The 22,278-nt window shown below is 34.2% G+C and overlaps 1 protein-coding gene across 1 annotated transcript in view; it reads left to right on the top strand.

Moving 5' to 3' along the window:
* LOC128999160 (carboxypeptidase D-like) overlaps positions 1-4,194 on the top strand; it is an 87,042-nt gene extending 82,848 nt beyond the window's left edge. The window contains exons 22-24 of the mRNA XM_054425538.1: positions 52-204; positions 1,191-1,346; positions 3,066-4,194. Of these exons, the coding sequence (XP_054281513.1) occupies positions 52-204; positions 1,191-1,346; positions 3,066-3,184 (428 nt within the window). The 3' untranslated portion in view covers positions 3,185-4,194. The remainder of the gene's footprint in view (positions 1-51; positions 205-1,190; positions 1,347-3,065) is intronic.
* Positions 4,195-22,278: the final 18,084 nt, after the last annotated feature.

Here is a 22,278-nt window from a genome sequence, read left to right as displayed (position 1 = left end):
TTGAGTATTCAAGATAATTTTTCCTAACGTCTCCTATGTTTCTTTTTCCAGGAGAGTACGTTGTCAATGCTACTACTGAAGGGTTCAACTTGGTTACTAAGCTAGTCAGAGTAGTTCATCAGAAGGCTCAGAAGGTAGTCTTCAGGCTGTCCAAGGACCAGAGCGTCATGGGGCTTCCTCGGCTGGTGTTCATATTTTTGTCAGGTGTGTGTTTGATTTCACATTTACGTATCATCTTGGTTTTTATGTGTGAGGAATATCAAGCAAACTATGAATGATCGTCATCCAAACATTATCATACCGTTGTTCCAAGTTATTTTGTTGCCAAGTAAATGAATTCCAACAAAATATGATTCCAAGTGATCAGAACTCTTATTTTGAAATACATCACACTTTCAAGCTATTGAAAAAACCCATCTAGCATCACAATCCTAAACACTTAATCTTCACTTTTTGGAGCAGGCCTTGGAAAATGAACAACTTGTTAAAGTGAAGGTTTTAGAATACACGCTCTTGGAAATAATAAGTACCGTAGCTTTTTTTCAGTGACTTTAACATTTTAAAGCTTGGCATTTTGCATTTTGTTTATTTTAATGCACTTGGATTATGAACTTCACCTGATAAATCAATACATGATATATTGGGAACAAAGGAGACAGTACCTTAATGCAGGACTCGACTCGAGAGGGATATGGTGGAACAGTATTCAGGGACCTATCTCTCCAGATAAATATTTTGTGAATAAAACTTATTATTAACTAATTTTGTTTGTATTGTTGTATTGGGGAAAGTTTCTATTTCATACTTTTGGATTATGTGTATCAATGCTAAAGACCACTAACAGAAATGGTGTGGCAGTTACAGCAGGCAGTTTCAATTACATTTTGATCACCATCTAAATTTAAAGTGTGCTAGAAACCAAAACTACATTATTGTAATGGGTTTCAAATCTTGTTAAAATAATTCATGAAAATTTCAAGAGTTAGCACTTAAACTCTTGACACTCTTGAAACTCCCATTAAGAGTTTGAGATTTAAACTTATTTTAAGAGTAAGAGATTTTCTGGACTGTAATTTCAAATTTTGATTATTTTGCAATTGTCATGATCTTACCCAGACCAACTTGTTATAATTTCTTATATGAAATAATTGTACGTGTATACTAATTGTTGTATTTTTGATTTGTTTTAGGAGTGGTCGGCATGATGTTCCTCGGACTTTTCTTGGGCTGTTACTTGATCTGTAAGAAGAGAAAACGTATGGATGATGGATTTTCTTTACTACCTCAGAAAACATCATTTTTTGATGATGAAGAAGAAAAGGAGTTGTTCCGATCTCCTTTGAAAGGTAAGAAACTGCTGTATAACAAAGTCAAAAAAAAAAAAAAAAATGCTGCGTTAAATTTTTATTTGAATTTGAATTGTTGTTCCTCAATTTTAAATAATAGGCTAGTTGGTAATTAGTGTCAGGGTTGCAATCTTAGCAGTGGACAAAGGATGAAATAGGCCATGATTACTATGTTTACTAATGAGAATGATTTGACTTATCTTAATGTTTTATAAGATTCCTAATCATAGATGTTTAATCTTAAACTCGATAATTGATAACATTAATATTTCAAAGTATTTTTTTCTACACCTCAGACCTCGTCCAAGTACAGTAGAACTCCAATCATCCAAATTCCAACCATCCAAATCGCCAATAATCCAAATTGCTTACTGAAATAATTTAAAAATTAAAAACCACAGTAATGATCGTTATATTAAAGAAAGCAGAAGCCATCGGGTTGTCACCATTATCATCTCCCGCGCTCACGGAAACATGATCATCGTTTTTTGCGATCGAGGCAAAATGATAAATATATCCCACGGCTGTGTTGACACCATCATCGACTCCTGCGGTCACAGAAAAATCGTCATAGTTTTTTTGCGGCAAAATGATAAATATATCCCCCACGGTCGTTTAGACACCATCATCGTTTACCGCAGTCATGGTAACACCTTCATCGTTTTTCGCGATCATGGCAAAATGTTAAATATATCCCAAGGTCGTGCTGACACCGTCATCATCTCCCGTGGTCACGAAAAATCATAGTGTACTCCGTGATTGTGGCTGCGTAAGCGTAAATTTTCCAATTGCAAAATCATCGCAGACATGTTCTGTGATCGCAATAGTAAAAGCTTGGCATGACTTGGCCTATTTTCTTTAATAGACTCTGAAGTTTATTAAAAATGCAATTATTTGAATTTTTGATTATCTGAATGGGGTACTGTCCCAATTAATTCGGTATTTTGAGGCAGGCCCGTGGTTTGCATGTGACGCAATGGGTCCAAGAGATAATTGCGTTCCCTCCCTCCTTCCTCGTGGGGGAATTTTTCTTTTCCTGGCAACCCGAGGCCCAGTACTAAAAGGTTTTGAGAACAGTAACCAACTATTTAAGATCATAAACTTTTCTGTTTTTGTGAAATGTTTCTCAACTTACCAGTGATGGTCGAAAACAGGAATTTCAAGTCTCAAAACCAAAACCAAAATTTAAAAAATCGAATCCCGAATCTCAAATTTCAAAACTGATATGCGAAACTTTTTTATTTGCTCACTCAAGGCTCCAAAAAAAATAAAGGTAATAATAAAATGTTTATTATCCAATCAGAACTGAAAGAAATTGGACCCTGACATACTAGTTTGAATATATGGCTAATAAAATAAACCTAAAAATAATTTATTTAGTTTGTACCGATAAGAAACTTTATGGGAAGTAAGTTGTTCCTGTATTAATATTTATTTATGATATGGATTGATACCTATTGCAGTTTATACTCTATATTACTTGTTATATCAGTGTTACTGATGATTTGTTTGCTCCTCTGCTGCCAGCTTGAGTGCAATTGGTGCAATTTCAAAACCAGAACTTCCAAAATATATCTTTAATTTCAAAACTTTTGAATCTTGAAACTCGCAGATCGAATCTTGAAACCAAAACTTTTCCAAAGTTTTGATGGTTTTGAGATTTGAGATTCAGTTTTGACACATCACTACAACTTACACTAACTTTTAACTCCTTTGTAGATCCAGAAGAAAACAAAAAACTGGTAACACACGCTTACCATGATGATAGCGACATAGAATACGACGACAGTGGTGATTCTGAAGAAGATCTGATGGTTATAGACTCAATGAAGAGGTAAACCACAGAACCAGAACCAGACTTGCTAACTCTGGTTAATTCTAACACATCAAAATTATTTTACAGAATTAGCATTTAACTTGATTTCTATTGCAGCATCTGTAAGTTTTAACATATGTTTTAAATGTGTAAAATACTGATGTAAATAGTGAAATGTATTAGATGGTTTTGTGATGTTGTCTTGATAGAGTTTTTAAATCCTGAACCATAAAGATTTCATGAGTAAGGATCTCTTTCAAAACATTTGTTTAGCTATTTATAAGCCAGGTAGGTTAAATTATTGTTTTAGATAGTGTTCCTAGTAAACTGATTTTAAGCATTTTTTTGTACAGAATATTGTGTTATATGTAAAAAATCCCCTATCTAAATGGACCTAGGTATATTTTATGATCAACCATACGATGGATAATATTTTTGAAACTGGTAAAGCATGTATCCAAACAAGCTACTGTACTCAGAAATCAATAACTAAACTATATAGAAATATTTCTTAGCCTCTATACATTTTGGCAGCTGTAAAATTAATTAATTTAAGATGAGACTTTTTTGTGTGGCAGTTTACATTTTTTAGCATAAATCCCTTATTTATTTAAAACTACAGTATTAACTTTACTTGTGCTTTGTAACAGGGTACAACAACAGTTAGTAACAGTTAGTCCTTGGACATTATAGTATCACCACTGATTATGCTCGCTGATTCTGTTTTGTAATTCTAACAAGTTTAAGATCTTCTTAGACTTTAAACGATGTTTGAGTTGTAACAGCATTCATTATTTTCGATTATGTTATGACTGAAGACAAATAAAACTTATGAAACAGAACATTGACGTTTTCAAGGGGTTCAAATATTTACCAATCCGTGTCAATGCTATGTTAATTATTTGATCTCAGATTCAGATTTCCCAACTACATTGTGTCTACTTAATAGTGTATGTCTTTGATTTGAATCAAATGGTTCTATAGAATTAAGTTTTTTTTATATTTTACTAGGCATGAAATCTTGTAGTGAAAAAAATTAACTGAAGGCTCACTAATAACGAGTAAAAACATAATACTTAGCATACACTGCTCAAGTTTGCAAAAAATATGTGGGTTTAATATGTATAAACACAAATCAATATAAACTGACCTTTGGTTTTATCTGACCCACCTTGGGACGATGGGAAATTTTAGTGTGCCGCCCCTGTCTGTACTCTAAAGATATGTGCCAGGCTTTTAGGCATAATAGGCATTTATAGTTTTGTTTTATCTAATATTTACAGTTAGAAATTACAGTAATGGTATATTTACTTTGTTGATAAATTTTTATGAAATTTGTGATGATGTTTTACAATGGAAAAAGTTAGTGGTTTTAATCCAAAACAAACTTGAACAGTTTTGATATGGAAGAAATTCATTTAATAAATTTCATTTAGGGTTTTTTTACATTTTTACATTGGGTTATTATTTTCCATGTCATCTGACCTTTCGGCTCTTTCGACCTTGTTAGGCCCCTCACTGACAATACGATTTTGATCGCCTGACACTGTGTTGTCCGATATTTATATCATCCAATATTTATATTGTCCGATATTTATATCATCCAATATTTATATTGTCCGATATTTATATCGCTGGTGCGGTCCTTGCTCACGCAACTAGCAGTAGTTGAGTAAACTAGCAGTTGCTTCATAGTCGTGGACGAGTGAGTGAATGTATGTGTTGTGCAACTATCATAACAGTGGTCACTTTAGCTGTCAAAATAGTAAAACAATGAACCCCAAACATGTTGTCGCAATGTTGCTGCTGTGGTGCTGAATTATGTGGCGTAGGATTAAGGGAAAGTGCTGGATTCATCCAATTAATCAAGTTTTGTTTTATTCCTGTCCTTATAATCGTCTAATGTTTTGTTCCACAGATCTGGTCTTGCTAATTAAATCAAAATATAATTATCAATAATAATTCATTTGATGTCATTATAAACTCACAAAGATCACTATTCAATTGATTCCAAAAATACAAAAGCAGTATATGTGTAGTGCACATCGAGAAGGCACAGCGAGAACTAGGACTAATAGGGAGAACGGATGGCATTCGCCAAAAAAATTGCTATGTGGGTGTGGGCCAGCCCCCATTTAGCCACGTGTTCCAAATAGTTGTGCGACAGTCGTTGATCACATTGGCAGTGGACGACTGCTGGCCGACAGTTTGTCATTTTCGTTTGTCTGTCGGTGTGTGGGCAAGCGCTCATAACATCTAATGGTTCACTATTGGAATGTGGTTGTCCCTGTCGGACGGCCAAAATTGTATTGTGGCCGAGGAGCCTTATTACTGGTTTAGGTCAGATAATCAAAAGTTTATTATTATTATTATTATTATTATTATTGTATGGCCAGCATTGGACCACTTAAGTCAATATAATGGTTAGATTCTTTTTAAATTCTGTCTCTTCTTCTTGTCCGCCCAATACTTCTTCATTCTTTCCGACCGTTGTTTTCTTTCTTCTTCCGAAACCACTCTTCCTTGTCTCTGATTGTTTGCTCCTTTTGGCAGGATGATATTTTTGTCTTTGAGTACTGCAAGCGCCTCTGACTTATTTTCCAAATCTTCTAATGATATTTTCAACCTTCTCATGTCCTCCTTAATCTCTGTAATATACCTTAAGTCACTCTTGCTATTCCACAACTTGTCAATTATTTTATTGCTTATTCTATTTTCTGGTGTCCTTAAAAGATGTCCAATGAATGAAATTCTTTTCTTTTTAATTATACTTGTCAATGGCTCTATTTCCTTATATACAGTTTTATTTGAGGCCAGTCTCCAAACTCCATCTATTTGATATTTGTTGTTTGTACATGTTCTGATGATTTTTCTTTCTATTTTTAGTATTTTATCTATTGCTACAGTGTTAGCTGTTTTAAATATAGTTTCACTTGCATATGTTATTTTTGGAAGTATAACTGCTTTGTAGTGTTTCAATTTTGTTGCTATTGATAGGCATTTTTTGTTGTATGCGTTTTTAGTAATATGTTGCATTCTGATTAATTTATTAATTCTATTTTGCCATGATGGATTTTCTTTAAGATTGTATGTTATAACTTCATATAAGTATTTGAAATTTTCTACAATTTTGATGCAATGTTCTCCAATTTTGATTTTGTTAGCCAATGGTGGTTTTGTTAACATTATTTCAGTTTTCTCAAAAGAAATTTTTAGACCTATGCTCTGGGCTATTTCCTGAAGTAGTTTTATTTGTTGCTTGGTTTCTTGGATGTTATTAGCTAGAAGAGCAAGATCGTCAGCAAATCCTAAACAGTTTAACTTTATGTCATCTTTTTTTATTCCAACAGTAATATTTTTTGGGTTTGTTTTAAGCCATTCCCTCATAATGTATTCAAGTGCACAGTTAAAAAGAAGTAGTGAAAGGTCATCTCCACAAAATCAACATCTCTACATATGATATTACAAAAAATCTGGATAACCGAGAAATTCCCAGAGCATTGGACCACAGCCGTAATCAAACGTTTACTGTATCATTGTATTTTTTTTACAAAGATTATAGATTTTAATTAAATTGTTTATGGAACTAACACAGCGGTTTTAGGGGTTCACAAAGGATCTGTTGTAGACCCTGGAATAAAAATAATGTACAATTGCAAAGTTATATTGTTTCTTTGGACTAAACGTTTTTTCCAAGGCTGTAGACTTACTTTCTCATAATAATACTTTCTCAGTAATTGTTTTTGTCCAAATGCAAGAACCAATTTATGAATTTGTCCAATAACTATTATGACAGTAAAGTACATGATCATGGGTTAAATATGATCTGATCTCTTAAATCTAGTGGAGAAGAGATAGAGGGAGCTTAGATTTAAAGGAGCTTTCAATTATACAGATTTCAGACGTTTCATACTTATCAGCATAGAAGTTTTCTGTTTTTACTTCAGCTATGATAATCTATATACTTAATGTGATAAGGGTTAAAGGGTTTTTCATCACTCCGTAACTTAAGTAACTATTTTCGATAACAGCTGACATCAATGAAAGTAGTCATTTCCCAAGCTCTAATTTAGGGCGAGGGAAAATCGATCAGCTGATTTTCCCTCGCTCTAAAATTACTTTCCCTCACTCTCAATCAGTTCTCCATTCATTCTCTACACGCGCTAGTGTTTTGTTGTGATTTTATTTAATGATTTGAATCAGCTGTATGTATTGTTAAAAGTTGTTTTATTAATTTATTTTCATGTTTAAACAAAATGTACAGTAGAACCCCTCATATCCGGCCACCACGGGACCAAGCCCCTGACCGGATAACGATTTGGCCGGATAAACCAACCTACTATGAAAATGACAATTCATACCTAATAATAATAGGTAATCAATATATGCAATCAAAAGTATCATTTAATTCTGATCTGGGATTATTTTTAGAAAAATAAACATATGTTTGTAATAAAGGAAAAAAATATTTGTAGGTTAAAGTCATTAAGTAATGAATGCACAAATATTATGATTCCAGGTAACAAAACATATTAAATGGAGGTAAAAATTACAATAAATTGTACTTAAAGATCATTAGGACCTAAATGGTACTTGCATTTCTACTCAACATTCTTAACCATTTTGTGAAATACAAAAATTAATGTACCGTACTCGTACTGTACTGTACTAAACCCACTTTGGAAATAATCAACCAACTGATAAGAGGTTAGGCCTACTAGCTCAACTGAGTATCGTGACTCAGCAAATAAATGTATAAACAAACAGATAAATAGTGAGAACAATTTATTTTATGACTTGAGCAGTCACAAAGACTAGTGGTTGCATCTAAACGTCCGTAAGCTGTGAGAAAAAAATTTTGATATTGGCTTCCTGGAAGGGGCCGGATAAACAGAGGACCGGTAAAACCAAGGCCGGATATGAGGGGTTCTACTGTATTGAGAAATATACATAGGTTTCCTTTTAGAAGATTTTATTTTATTTTGATGTTCAATCAAATTAATTGAGAAATAAAATAGTTGTAATATTACTGATTCAAAAAGGTAATATTCTTTAGGGCTTTGCCCTCTAGCATTTAATTTATTTTTAGAGTTAGCTTTCAACGATCCAGTGATGATGACCAACTTTCTTTATAACGGTTTGGATGTTAATTGTAATTTAACAGCTAGCTGATCAATCAGTTGAATGTTTAACCACAGTCAGATTGTAAAATACCCCCGCCGCAGCAAATCTGCCGTCCAAGCGAATTTCCATTTGTCCGAATTGATTTTCAATTGATCTATTTAAATAACATTATTAGGTTTAACGAGTACCTAGGTTTGCTGCTACAAGGAAACTAATAAAGTAGTGTGTTTTTAGTAAAATATTGATAGCTTACTATAAAATAAATAAATTTGCCAACTTTGATCAAAATATATCCATAAACAAGCAAACTACAACATTTTACAATATTCTCCATAAGAATAACATGGGAATTTTAAATTTACCATTTTTTTAGTTTTCTCCGTAACCAATAACCGTACAAAAACACTTTGATATACTGAATTGTTTGTTTTTTTAAGCTCTTTAAGAAGGTTTAGAGAAAAATTGGGAAATTTTGTGTTTTGAGGGTAAAAAGTGAGAAAAACCCATTTTTACCCCATAAAACCCCCCATAAAACCCTGTTCCCATGGTCCGATCATGCTGAATCGCGAACTCATTCAAGTTTATCCCGCCTTACACCTTCAAACCAAATTTCATCAAAATCGGATAAAAATTACTCAAGTTATCGTGTTCACGGACACATATATATATATATAAATCTATATATATACCTATATATATATATATATATATATATATATATACATATATAAAAATTTGAACGAATGGTGTTTTTGGCCTCTGGGGACATTAAAATGAAAATGTAAATCGGTCCCGGGCCTAAGTCTTACCATGAGACCTACGGTAATAGCTACTTCCCTAAAAGGGAAATTCGCTAAAAGAGACAAATAGTTTATGTAAATGCATTTTCCTACAGTTACCTAACAATGTACATGTTCTCTCACTGATTTGAGAAAGCAAAGTGGCCAATTCGCTCATCAGTGAGACAATGTTAACATTGTCTCACTCTAATTACTTTGTCTCACTCCAGATTTGCAACGTGAAGGCACGAAATAGTGAGCGCGTAACATGCAGGCAACGTCGTATGCGCGCGAAATACGTTGGCAGCACTGGCTGTAAATCAGCTGGTCAGCTGTTGTACTGTTGTATTTGTCACTTCGCATTAAATGTTATATTAAAAGTTCACTTCTGTGTAAAAATAGGTTATGTTTCTTCACAAATTTATTTGTTTTATGGTAACTGTAGGAAAAGTATAATGTGCAACTCGAGTTCAAAGTACAATTGCCTCACTCGAGAAACCATTCCTCACTCGCCTACGGCTCGTGAGTAAGGATTTCTCTCGAGTGAGTCAATTGCTCACTTTTCTCACTAGTTGCACAAATAACTATTTCAATTGGCTACTCTGTTGATAATTGTAACCTGATTGAGTTAAGTAAATCACTCTATGGTGTGCCGTTAATTCAAAACAAAAATAACAAATTCTTTTTGTAAATTAGTATTTTTATTCACCTAAATGTCTTAAAAAACATAATCTATGAAAAGTATAAAGGTATTGAAACATGTTTTGAACACTATTAAAATGCACAGTTTTGTTGCACAGATCCCCTTGTGTCAATAATTTGCTTACAATCAATATAATGTATAAGTGGTAATACAATGGGACTTTGTGACTTTTTAAAGACAAGCTCAGTTATTTACAAATGTACTTAACTGAAATCAAATTAATTAAAAAAGGGAAATTTTAGTTAGGTTTATCAAATTTTTACCCCAAGGATATATCAGACTGAAAAGTATTGGGAATTTTAAGATTGGCATAGTTCTTGTCATGCAAGGGTCTTTGATTGGTCTTGAAAGGTATTAAGATTAGTTAAAATTGTAGTTAGTTTCAATTTGATGTCTGACTATTAATTAGTCATTCAAATTTGCTAAGGCATTAGAATAATGATCATGTTTATGTTTAGATTGTTTTACTTCCAAACATTTTAGAATGCCACAAATATTTTAGTCGTGGCTGGTAACCTTAGCATAGCCAATAAATAAATTCACAAATAACAAAATGATTATGTCTTAAAATTATGTCTTTTCATTTTTTCAATAATCATGGGAATATAAATTCACAAAATGTTAATAAATTACTATTTTTTTTGTAATTTATTTTTTTTTCTATTGAAACAATAACTTGATCCTAAACCTTTGTTGCTATGTTAACCTTAATTAATGGGCTAAATAATACCATAAAAATTTATCAATATTAAAGGTTTGAGTACAAATTGTCATAGTTTCTTGGAAATCACATTATTTCTAAAAACACTCACGGTATTTATTTACAAAACAGAGTAAAGTTGCAACAAAGGTAGGTTCAGAAGTATTATTTCGGTTAATGATGTCTTTCAATATTTGTAAATACAAGAAATAGTTTATATTTTCGTACTTAAAGCAATAATACACGTAAGTTCAATATTTTCAGAGATATTATATTACATTTTACATTATTTTTATATGATCTTTATCAAGTGTTGAGTGTTGTTAAAAGTAGTTGGTACATTGTTTGTAAGCATCGTTTGATGGTTGTTTCAAAATTAATTTTATTTTTATTATGTTGTTGTTTAGAATTTATTTTGTTGAAAAGAAAAGTAAAAATATTTGTTTAAGTTTTATTTTTTTTTCTTGTCAAATGTTTTATTCCATATTGGTGAAAAATAAAATGTTTTATACCTGGTTATTTGTTATTAATAATTCCTATGTTATGATGAGCACAAAATGCCACTTGTAGCTGAATACTACACAAATGATACCCACTACAGTATATGTATATACGATTCTGAAGTAAGTAATGTAAAGCAGACTAGAGAATAATATCAAGAGTTAAAAGAACGTTTGTTAGAGAACATTAAAGTGCCTCCTTAATGTTTAAATAAAATTTTCAAACCATACTAAGTTACCTTGTTCGTAGCCTTTGTTCTTTCACACATTCTATATCATTCTCCAATATATTTTTCTTCCAATATGGTATTTTCAGGGTGAGAAAGGTGGCAACCGTGCCCGCTACCTTTCCCACATTCGTGAGAATGTCACACCATAATCTTTACGTATGCAGGGCCGTATTAAAATTCTGTGTATATAATATAAAAGGAACATGTAACATGCTCCATGGAGATAACACACTCCGTGCCAAAATATGTTGAAGAATAATATAGCCAAGAATAACTGCAAGAAAAAAAGCTACAAAGAATAACTTAAAATAATTTTCTAGTTCTAGCCGCTGGGAAAATGAATAATACAAATTTGGTCTATGTCTTTAGAACTGTTTGGTATAGCAGTGTTTAACTCACTGATTTTGTCGTAACTTTATAATGTGGGACAGTATCCCATGAAACAACTGTGTAAGCAGTATTCATTTATGTTGATGGGAACTAACATTCACTTTAAAAATAGTGGACTTTTTATTCTTTTGATACATATTAAATCTTATTTTACACTGCTTACCCCTCGATTCTATAAGTATAATAACTTTCTTTTAGGTTTATAAAATATAGTTTAATTGACTAGAATAGCCCCAAAGGTCCATTATAAAGACATCATAGGTTGTCATTATAAAGACCCAAATAAGCCATTATAAAGGTACCCAGAAAAATGCATCCCTTCCCTTGATGAATATGGTACCGTATCTTACTCTGTATGTTTTTACATACATGTTCTATACTGGAAAATCCCAGTTTAATTTTGAATCATTTTTTTCAAAAGGTTTTACTGTTATACTATTAGATTCATTAGGTTTTAGTCTCATTACAGAAAAGGTCAGGATAGTCTAAAGGGTCTACTGCATAGCAAAGAGTTAGTCAGCATTTACTGACAGAGCATTCATTGATCCTTGTACAACACATTTCCCCATGTCCCTCAAGCTCGAATTACTGTAATTGACTGGCACATACTGTTTCCTATTATTCAAATACGATTCAAGTGTTTTCGAAGAGTCATCATTGATTCTACTGAATATTGATATAATCGATAAAATGAAAATGCCAAGTGGGTTGGAGTCAAATGATTAACTTAAATAACTAAAAAAGCGCATAACAGTTTTTCATTTCAAAAATGTCAAAAGATTAATTAAATATTTTAAGGACTGCATTTATTTTCCCCTATTGAACACAAAAGATGGATCTAGGTAAACTGTATGAGGGGACATTACGACACCATTGGATGGGTGTGTATGGTGTAACAAGTGTGAGCATCTACCCCTCAAGCAGAAAGGAAGGAAAACATTGCTTGTTCAGCGTATCAACGATTGTTTAGGTCATTAATACAAGGGAAATCTTTTGACTAAAGGCAGTTTTTGCATGGCTACAGCTTTGTAGTTCGCATGTACGCCACAACGAGACTCCTCGCCAGTTACTTGCAGCATTTGTGAAAGAATGACAACATTTATTTGCAGCTCTGTAGCTGACCAATCATTTCACTGTGTGTTTTAAAACATTTTCAAATTGTTCAATTTACCGCTGATTGCAGGATAAGGTCAGTGATACGTTTTTTTATTACAAAAAACATATCCAATGCCAACATTCATCGCCCGATGACTAGCTTGTAAGAAAGTCTTCTCTTTTGAAGGAGAAAATTTTAATAAATAATAATATTATTACCTTCTTCCGTTCCAAATGAATTTTCCTCCCAACTCCTACAAAGTATTTTTTTCTTTTTCCTCAAGGGGTTTATCCTGGGTTAGTGACAACTCAGTGATTGCGATAAACTCATCTGCTTTATTATACACTATTTACAACATTTACAGAAATTTCTTCCAATGTAATGGCTTTGTAGTACCTAGGCAACTATTAGGATAGCGTTCAGTGCTCAACACCGTACTGTTCCTGGTGATCCTCTGGAGTGATGTCCCAACGGAGTACCTCCCAGAGAGCATCCTGTCGTTGCTGTCACCTCTCGTCGGCTGTCTGGCTCCCACTGCCCAGCCTTCTAACAGTGATGTAGACTCGTCACAATGTGGGGCGCTGTCTCCTGCTGACACCTCTCGTCGGCTGTCTGGCTCCAACTGCCCAGTCTAAAACAGAATCTCCTATAATATACTGTCCACTATTGCACGGACTGGAAGAGGAAGATTCAAAGGATGGCTGGGGGCTCAACACACCTGTCCTGTACCGGAGAATGGAAAAAGAAATGGGGGCTCAACATGCCCATCCGGTGGGGTCGGGCCCGAAGGCCCAACTGACTCTCCTGCCCAAGTGCCCTCCCTTATATGCACGGATTTTACCCACAAAGGGTGGGGGAAAGTACTCAGTACCGGGCCCGGGTACTGAGCTCCTTCCCCAGCACATTGTCCTGAGAGAAATTGCCTGGGGGAAAAGTGCTGAGGGAAATGTACTGGGAGAAAAACGGCACCATTCTATGTGTATCATTATCACTTTATTACACCCCCCTTTTTCTTTAATAACAAAAAAAAAAACTTCTTTTAATCTGAGCATCTTTTTATATATATGAATAATGAATGTACTTTTTGTATTCATTTCCATTGTTCAATCTTTTTTCTTTTTCTCTCTTTCATCCAAACTTTTTATATTTTTATCCAAGAAAAATACCTTTCTCATTCATTTATCGGGCCCTAGTGGCTAACAGGTAAAATGACACTTAACATGTTCGTATAACAGCACCCTTTATTTTCAATACTAGTAATAACAAAAAAAAAACCTTATTCGAAAAATTAAAACAAAAGTTTTTCTCTCTTAACAAAACAATATCTTTTGTTTAACAAAAACAACAAAACAAGACTTGGGTCTACATCTGAGAACGAAAAAGCGTTGTCATCCAGCGTTAAACTGTTAGGTATATATCTGAATTGTAATCTATGCTGGTCAACACAATAAATATTTGTAACTTGAGTCAAAAACTGTCCAGAGTATTATTTTTAATTAGACGCCTCAGAGAGTTTGTGCCCCATATGTATGTAAAATCAGCCTATTTTGCCTTTTTTTCAAAGTTTGTTAAATTTTGGATTGTTGCTTTGCCTGAAAAATACAGGGGGGGGTTGTTGCTTTGGGGAAACTCTAGTCATATCTCAATTGTACTGAAGCTCCAGAAGAAAGCAGTCAGAATAACTAATTCTAGGAGTAGGGCCCACTGTAAACCTTTGTTCAAAACAACTCGTATTATGACAATTGTTAATCTTTACATTCTAGAATGTGTTATTTTTGTAAAACAAAATCCAGATTTGTTCAACACAAGAAGTGTCAGAGAAACATTGAACTATCGGTAGAAACACTTTGGACAGGCCTTACACTAGACTTACCACAGTTCAAAGAAGTTTTGCTAGCATATCTGTGAAATTTGTTGATTGCTTTGCATGTCGAATCTTAGACCTTCCTTTCAATCGCTTGAAACAAAGTTTGACATTTTGGCTTAATGCTTAATGAACACCCATTTTACAGCTTTGATGAATTTTTTGAAGTGTATAACAGGCCTAATGAGTTTGTTATCTAGTTTTTAAGTTTCACCTAGTCAATATTGCTTGTTGCATCATTTACATTTTTTATAAGTTTCTTTTAGTAGCCTAATTTGCATGTTTTATCACTTAAATTATTTATTGATTTTAGGTGAATTTTTGCCTGAGCCACTGTGATAATCTTAATTATTTTTTTACCGGTATCCTACCTGCTTTTTTTAAATTATACACCAGTTTTTATGTATTTATTTATTTATTAAGTTAACTTAGTTAACAAAATAATTCTTTACCAGGTGCATTTGTCTGAACTGCTTATTTACTTATTTATTTTATTGTCTGAAAACCTTTAAACCAATTGTCTTTCATGCTGTAGGCCTAGTCATGTTTTGAGTTGTCTTTAAGGTATTTACATGATTATATCTTGACAAAATCTATTGTAACTCATGTTATGATGAATTGCAACTCATGTTATGATGAATAAAGATTTGATTTGATTTACTTAGTCTTAGTAATATCTTCAGACTTCCAGTATTTTACGCCAGCATTCCTTTCTCTGAATTGTCTTTGTTTCTTCATCCGTTGCAGTTTTTCTGATTCTTTTCCTGTTTATTTATGTTGACTTAATATAGTTCAGAGGTTTCTTTACCATTATAGGGCTTCTGTGTGTCGGGGGGTCTACGACTCGTTCGGTAGTTGATTGGTTTTCTTCTGCTGGGTGGATTGCCTTTGCCACTGAATGTTCATCTACTTCTATGTAGTTTACCCAATGCGTTGAGTCTGAAGGAGGAAGGGTTATACCTATGGTTCTCCCAGGGGTTGGTGGGTATTCGTCTTCCAATGTGACAGCGCCTTCCGAAATCTCCAGAACCTCCCAGTCCTTGTCAATCTGTACCATAGCTGGGTCATCAATTTTGACATTGCTAGCTCCTTTGTCCTCCAATACCTCATTGACTATAGCGTCTAGTTCTTTTTGCAAATTTTTATTTTTACAACTGCCTTCGCCCTCCCCCGATGCTACCTCTAGAGGGTACCCTGGTTGCTTCTCGGTAGGAGTGGGTCCAGCCTCTAATTTTGTAGATGTTGATGAAACTGTGGTATTGGACAAACTGTCCGATGCCGATGAGCTGGCGGAACTTGTACTTGAGGAAGGTGATGATTGGTAACGCTTTTGGGTGTTTCATTTTGCCGTCTTCCGCTCGTCCTCTCTTATTGTGGCCCTGTCTCCTACATCTCTCATCCGTCCAGTCAGTTCAGTGAACATGAGGGAGGTGCACCTTTCAATGTTCCTCCGGCCTTTCTTTGCTGGTGGGAGACTAACACTGGGTATCTGTGGCAGTGGCTTCTGGCGAGAAACAATTCTACCACTTTTTAATTCTTCGACCATGATTTGTCTCAACCACTGGGCGTCTCTTTGAGTAAACCCTATGGTTCGGTCGGCGGCATATGCTTCTGCTGTAAGACAAAGAACTACCCGGCAGTCCAGATTGTTAAAATGGCGTAGCCTCAGGTGCTCTTTAACTTTCCATTTTCTAGTGGTTAACACTTTCTTGTGTTTGTTGACCACTACATAACGCAAGAAGTCCAACAGTTTATTTGCAGCTCCTTTATGATTGTTATGTAGGCTGTCATACACCAGGATTTCTTTGGTTCGGAAGTCTATTATATATAGAACCCAATGTTACATTTCTTGAAGAAAAAAGGGGATGAGTAGCATGTCGAAAGAAAAAACGTCATCGTTCCTCACACAACATAACGTCTCTGCTGGGGAACTCTTTAGCAGGTTCTCCATAAAATGCGAGTTGAGGGGAAGTATGGAGCGCCATGCCTTTTTATTGCCTCTGTTTTGTAGTAGGCTTAAGTAGGTACTTATCACCCTATCGCTCGTCCGTCTTCCTTCTTCCAAGTCTGCTAATTCACTATCTAGGAGCGCCGATATTTTACTTGACCTTCCAGTGCCACATCTTTCATTAGAATGAAGATTCAATAAGATTTATTGCAGCCATTAAACATAACATTTTGTAATAGGCATTGATACAATAGTAGCCACAAGCAGCATAATGGATTACTGAATGCAGGTATTTAAACCATTATAAATATTCAAACGTAATCCGGAGGCTAACAACTCTTAAAAATGAAATTATACAATAGTACTTAAAAATAGATCTTACATCAATTATAAAATTCAATATTTACAATATCCTATTTAGAATCTAAACATGATGTGTCACTATTTAAAAAAACTTACTGCATGTAGAATCCATTTGATTTTAAAAACTCAGTAGTTTTTTTTTTTTAATTGGTTTAAAGAAAGTTCACGAAAACAAGTGGGAAGCTTGTTGAAGAAAATATGTTGGATGTTAAAATGGCTATTTCAAGATTTTGAAAGTCTGATTTGAGGTGTGACTATAGGTTGTTTTTGTGCCTCGTGTTGTATGGATGAGAATAGCTAGACAATTTTAAGAGGTTGTTTTTTATGAATTAAATTACTAAGAATGTACATGGATGGCAGTGTAAGCAAATTTAAATTGGAAAAGTGATCCCTACAGGATTCATGATCTGCAATCCTAGCATGGCTCTAAGAGCTTTCTTTTGCCAAACAAATGCTTTCTGAGCTAAATGTGAACCACCATAAAGCAGCTGTGCGAGTGAAACAACCCGTAGTAAGTCATTATCAAAGTGTTAAAACACACATGATCTAAGTTTTCTCAAGAGACAGGTTATTCTAGCCAATCTTTTACAAAGTTGTGTAATGTGGTTATCCCAGCTTAGTCTGTGGTCAAGATGGGTGCCTGAGTTTGACTGTTTTCTAAGCATCAGTGGGTTTGTCTTTTTTTGTGAAAAGTAGATGTAGCCTATTCTGTTTTTCCTCATTGATTGCCAAATTATTGATTTTATATCAGAATTTAGCACAGTTTAGGGCATGATTAAGATCATACTCAACTGTTAAAATATTATCATCTTTACAGAACAGGGTAGTATCATCAGCATAAAGTATTGATTGAGTAGGAATATTATAACTAAAGTCGTTAATAAAAATCAAAAACAGGAAAGGTCCTAAAATGGACCCCTGCGGAACACCATCATTCAATTCCAAATTTTAGAATAATCATCTCCTATCACAACCTGCTGTTTACGGTTTTCCAGGTAGGATTGAATGATGTTTAGTTCACGGTTCCTAACGCCATAGTAATATAGTTTATCAAAAACAATGGGATGGGAGATTGTGCCGAAGGCCTTGGCCAAATCAATAAGACATGAAGAAACACTACCTGTCGAGTTTTTTAGGTATGTCACCGATGACCTATACTTATACTCACCCTTCATTGTTGGGTTGACACGCTGACTCATTCCATTGTAGTGATAAGCCGTCCCTTGGAAATTCCAATACCCTCAACCAGGAAAACCCCAACTTTGCACTTACATTTGTTTTCTAACAGTTCCTTTTTGACACCTCTTTATTATTTTTACTAGAATTCCCCTACTGGTTTACTTTAAGGTCTTTTACTTGAACTTTTGCCGGCCTTCCGTCCTTAATTATTATTTTGACTACCATGCTGACAAGACTTTACTTATGGAATGGGGGACCTGAATACTTTGGTTGTAATTTTGCGTTTATGTCCTTAATTGCTTGCATCAGACAAATGTCGCTCTCTACAATAAACCAAATCCCCTACTTTAGGTCTGTAAGGTCTTCTTCGTAAATTATAATAATTCCTCTGATTTCCGTGAGACTTCTCAATTTGCTCTTTTACAAACCAATAAACATCTTTCAGTTCCTTTTCTTTATCCTGGGCCAAAGTTTAGATAAGCAGGCGTATAACCAGTTGAGGTATGGGTGGAGGTATTGTACGCGAACATGAACTCGGGTAATAGTATGTCCCATTTCTTTTGGGTCCCCTCTTAATATTGTGCTACCATAGTTTCTATTACTTAATTTGTTCTCTCCACTGGATTTGCTTGGGGAGTATACGGAGTGATAAAATTATGTCTAATACCATATTCTGTACATACTTGTTCCAAGAGCTTACTGGTGTACTGAGAGCCATTGTCAGACAAAAGAATTTGAGTAGTACCAAACCTTAATATTACCCTTTCTTTTAATACCTGCACTATGGATTTTGCGGTTGCTGCCCTGATGTCCGCGCACTCCACCCACTTAGTGAACGTATCTTGAAACATGAGGAGATACTTATTAAGTACCTTTTGTTGATCTAGGAAAGGGACCCACTAAATCTGTACTCACATGCAAAGTACCAGGGATTTTGTGAATTTCTAAATTACATTACCCCTAAAATTTTTTTGTTAGGGTATACATTTTATGGTATAAAATTAAACTGAAATCTTTGCAAAATTGTACAAAAAGTGGACCACGATACTCATGATAAACGCCTAACTCTCATAGTCATTCAAACTTGGACTTGGACCCAGAGTACGCAGACAGATCTACGAACATGCAGAGCATCAAACCTATTGAGCAGCTTAGAAGAAGAGAAGTACACAAGTATTGGATCCACCCATTAAACCAATGGCTCTCCGTTGTATATATGCAGTGAACAGTAACACTTTTTCCTGCGAGAACCAACACTTTGATCATCGTTTTTCTCGTCAACCACCTAAAGAAGACCATTCAAAGTATGATTCCCTTGACTTTTACACTTTTCTACACGACTTGGTGATATTATTTTTCTTTAATATGCCCAAATAATCTGGGTTTATTCTATATAATCTGCATTACTGACACAATCTTAGTTGCCTTATTCGACCGATAGAGTTCGGGGCCTGCACTTCGACAACATAGAGCACATTGTATCACAACAGCCACTACGCTGAGGACCGAGCTCACCATTGTCGACTACCAACACAATAAACAAAGATTCTAATTTTCTGCGCGCAACCACTGATCTACCAAATATTAGCAAGGTTAAGTTGCTCTCCATGTCTAACTTATTTCGTCTCTTGACAATTTGGTTGAGCCAATAATAGATTTTACATCCTCCATCAAATTGTAGCCTATCAACTATAACTAGATAGGATTGTACGTTATGTAGTTTAAACGTTACGTTGCGAAGACATAACATTTGTCATAGCTTTAACTTGTCAAAAACACAATTTAAATTGCAAACTATTTTGTTTTGAGGGTCAAAAATATTTTGGAAATCAAATCACCTGTCAGAAGTACTGTTCAAAAATATTTATTTAATACGGAAACATTATTTACATAATTGTAAAACTGTTGAATACATGTTATTGGAACTTTCTTTAAACGCTTTAAACAACTTAACAATTACTTAACTTAACTTAACGCTTTTTTGTTAATATTTTGTTGTTATCATTAGTTTTTTTAGAGGTTAACTGTAAGAAAGGACCATGAGGTCCTAAGTTCACCTCAAAGAAAGATTTTCATTTCATTTTATTTCATTTTTAACAACCAAATTAAGGCTCAATGATGAAATCATTGGGGTTATTTAAGGTCCTTTATGTGCTGCACTTTCTACACCACTGACTCGTCTTTGGCACTTAAACTTTGCGTTGTATTGTATTTGTATTTTAGAATAAGCTCCAAAAGGGTCTCATGGCATGTTTAACTATTGCTATTATTGTGCCAAACATTTTTTATCATTTACCTACTATTTTTATAAATGGATTAAACAAAATGTATAACGTACACAAAATCGTAACTGCTGCTTACATAAAGTCAATTACAATTGCAAGACTAGCTGCTCTCAGAGTATAAATTATACTAATAAATTATATTCCCCGAGCAAAGCTTATTTAAGAATATGGTTTAATAACATTGTACAAAATAATAGTTCCAGAGCATACACATTTTTTTATTCTTCCAAACGGTACATGCCAGTTGACAAAAAATATTTCAGAAAAAAATACAACAATTAACAGTTGAAGTTTAACAAAACATTAATAACATATTAATTAAGCTGAAACAACAAATCAGACTCTATGATGATATAGAAATCAATGACAAAAAATACAAAAAGCAAAACATCTCATAACAATATAAAATCTGAATCAGCAATTATTATACAAAAAATCAAGAGGAAAGAGTGAATGTTTTATTAACTACTACTACTACTGATATAGCTGGTTGAAGGAGCTAAACTGTCGTCAGAGAGCCAGAGAAGTCGACAGACGCTGCAGTCTCTCCACCCGCTTCTGGCTCCGTGTTTAGCCCTTGAATTTCTAAATTGCATTTCCCCTAAAATCTTTTTGTTAGGGTACTTAAAATCTTGACACGAGGAACAATTCCTAACGTACAATGCAATTTCTCTGAACATACCTGGCCAATAATAATTGCGGCCGATTCTGATTCTATCAAATGTTTTTGCTATGCCTAAATGTCCGGCTGTAGGATCATCATGGTTTTGCTTTAATATACGTCTGCTCTGTTTTCTTTCGTGACACACAGTTTCCAAGGAGTAGTAGTGGGGGTTTCTCCTCATTTTACATTATTCCAAATAAGTTTAAACAGTCTACCATCTATAATTTTAAAGCGAGAATATTTGTTCACGGCCGCGATGGATGATCAGAATTATACCGTGATTGCGCAAGACGATGATAATGTCCACACGACACCCAAGTAGCACACATCGTTGGCCCAACGTTGGGAAATCGTCGGCACGGTTGGGAAATGGTTGGCAGAAATTTTAACGATTTGCCAACGTTGGCCCAACGGAAACTGGTATTCGTTGGCCCTACAAAGGAAAGAATCGTTGGGCCTTCGTTGGGTTTAAGTATAAAACATTCTAAAACAAATTTTAACGAATTGATTTATTTAAAAGTACATACATGTTATGGCATCAGAATATAAGATAAATATTGTAAAAATTTGGATCTATAATAAATGTAGTCAGATGATGTTATGGTACTAGATACAGTGGGGAACACCTGCTTAACATATAATAATTATTATAATTCATTTTTTTAAAACAATATTCTTTAACTTATTTAAGAAAATTGTTAATAGTTATAGGGGAAAGATTAATTAATTATATATAACAATCAATTATAACAGTACCTAGCCTACTAATCTAATGGTAATTAAATAATCTATATTCAAATACTAGTGTCCTCTCCAAATACCAGAAAAACAATTCAACTACTCGAGGCCTAAACAGATTAACAGAATCATATACTGTAGCATCCAAAATATTTTAAGTATTGTGACCATTGCACTGTCGGCTACTCTTTCACCACTTGAAAACACTCATAATCAACAAGCACAGTTAGCTCAGAGGTAAGGCGTGAGGCTCACAAGGCGAAGGTACAGGGTTCGAGACCCGTTCCGGCCAAATAATTTTATCTCGTTTTTTTTCCAAAATAAGTTTTTATGAACTATTTAATCAATTTACTCAACTCATATGCTTTTCATACAAAATCTTTATTATTTTGTGTTTTTTTATGTTTAGGCCCAATGGGATGGTTGGCCCTTCCTCAAAAATTGGTTGGTTGGCCAACCGTAAGACTGAGTGCCAAAACATACCGTTGGCCAACGATTGACAAAAACGTTGGGCCAACGATTAATTTTGCTAACGATTTTTGCTTCTTGGGCA

Source organism: Macrosteles quadrilineatus, unplaced genomic scaffold, assembly GCF_028750875.1.
Source record: "Macrosteles quadrilineatus isolate MER2022 unplaced genomic scaffold, UCM_ALF_1.0 Scaffold_7__1_contigs__length_78375512, whole genome shotgun sequence".
NCBI lineage: Eukaryota > Metazoa > Arthropoda > Insecta > Hemiptera > Cicadellidae > Macrosteles > Macrosteles quadrilineatus.
The sequence above is the reverse complement of the archived record's forward strand: the minus strand, read 5'-3'. Positions and strand labels throughout refer to the sequence as shown.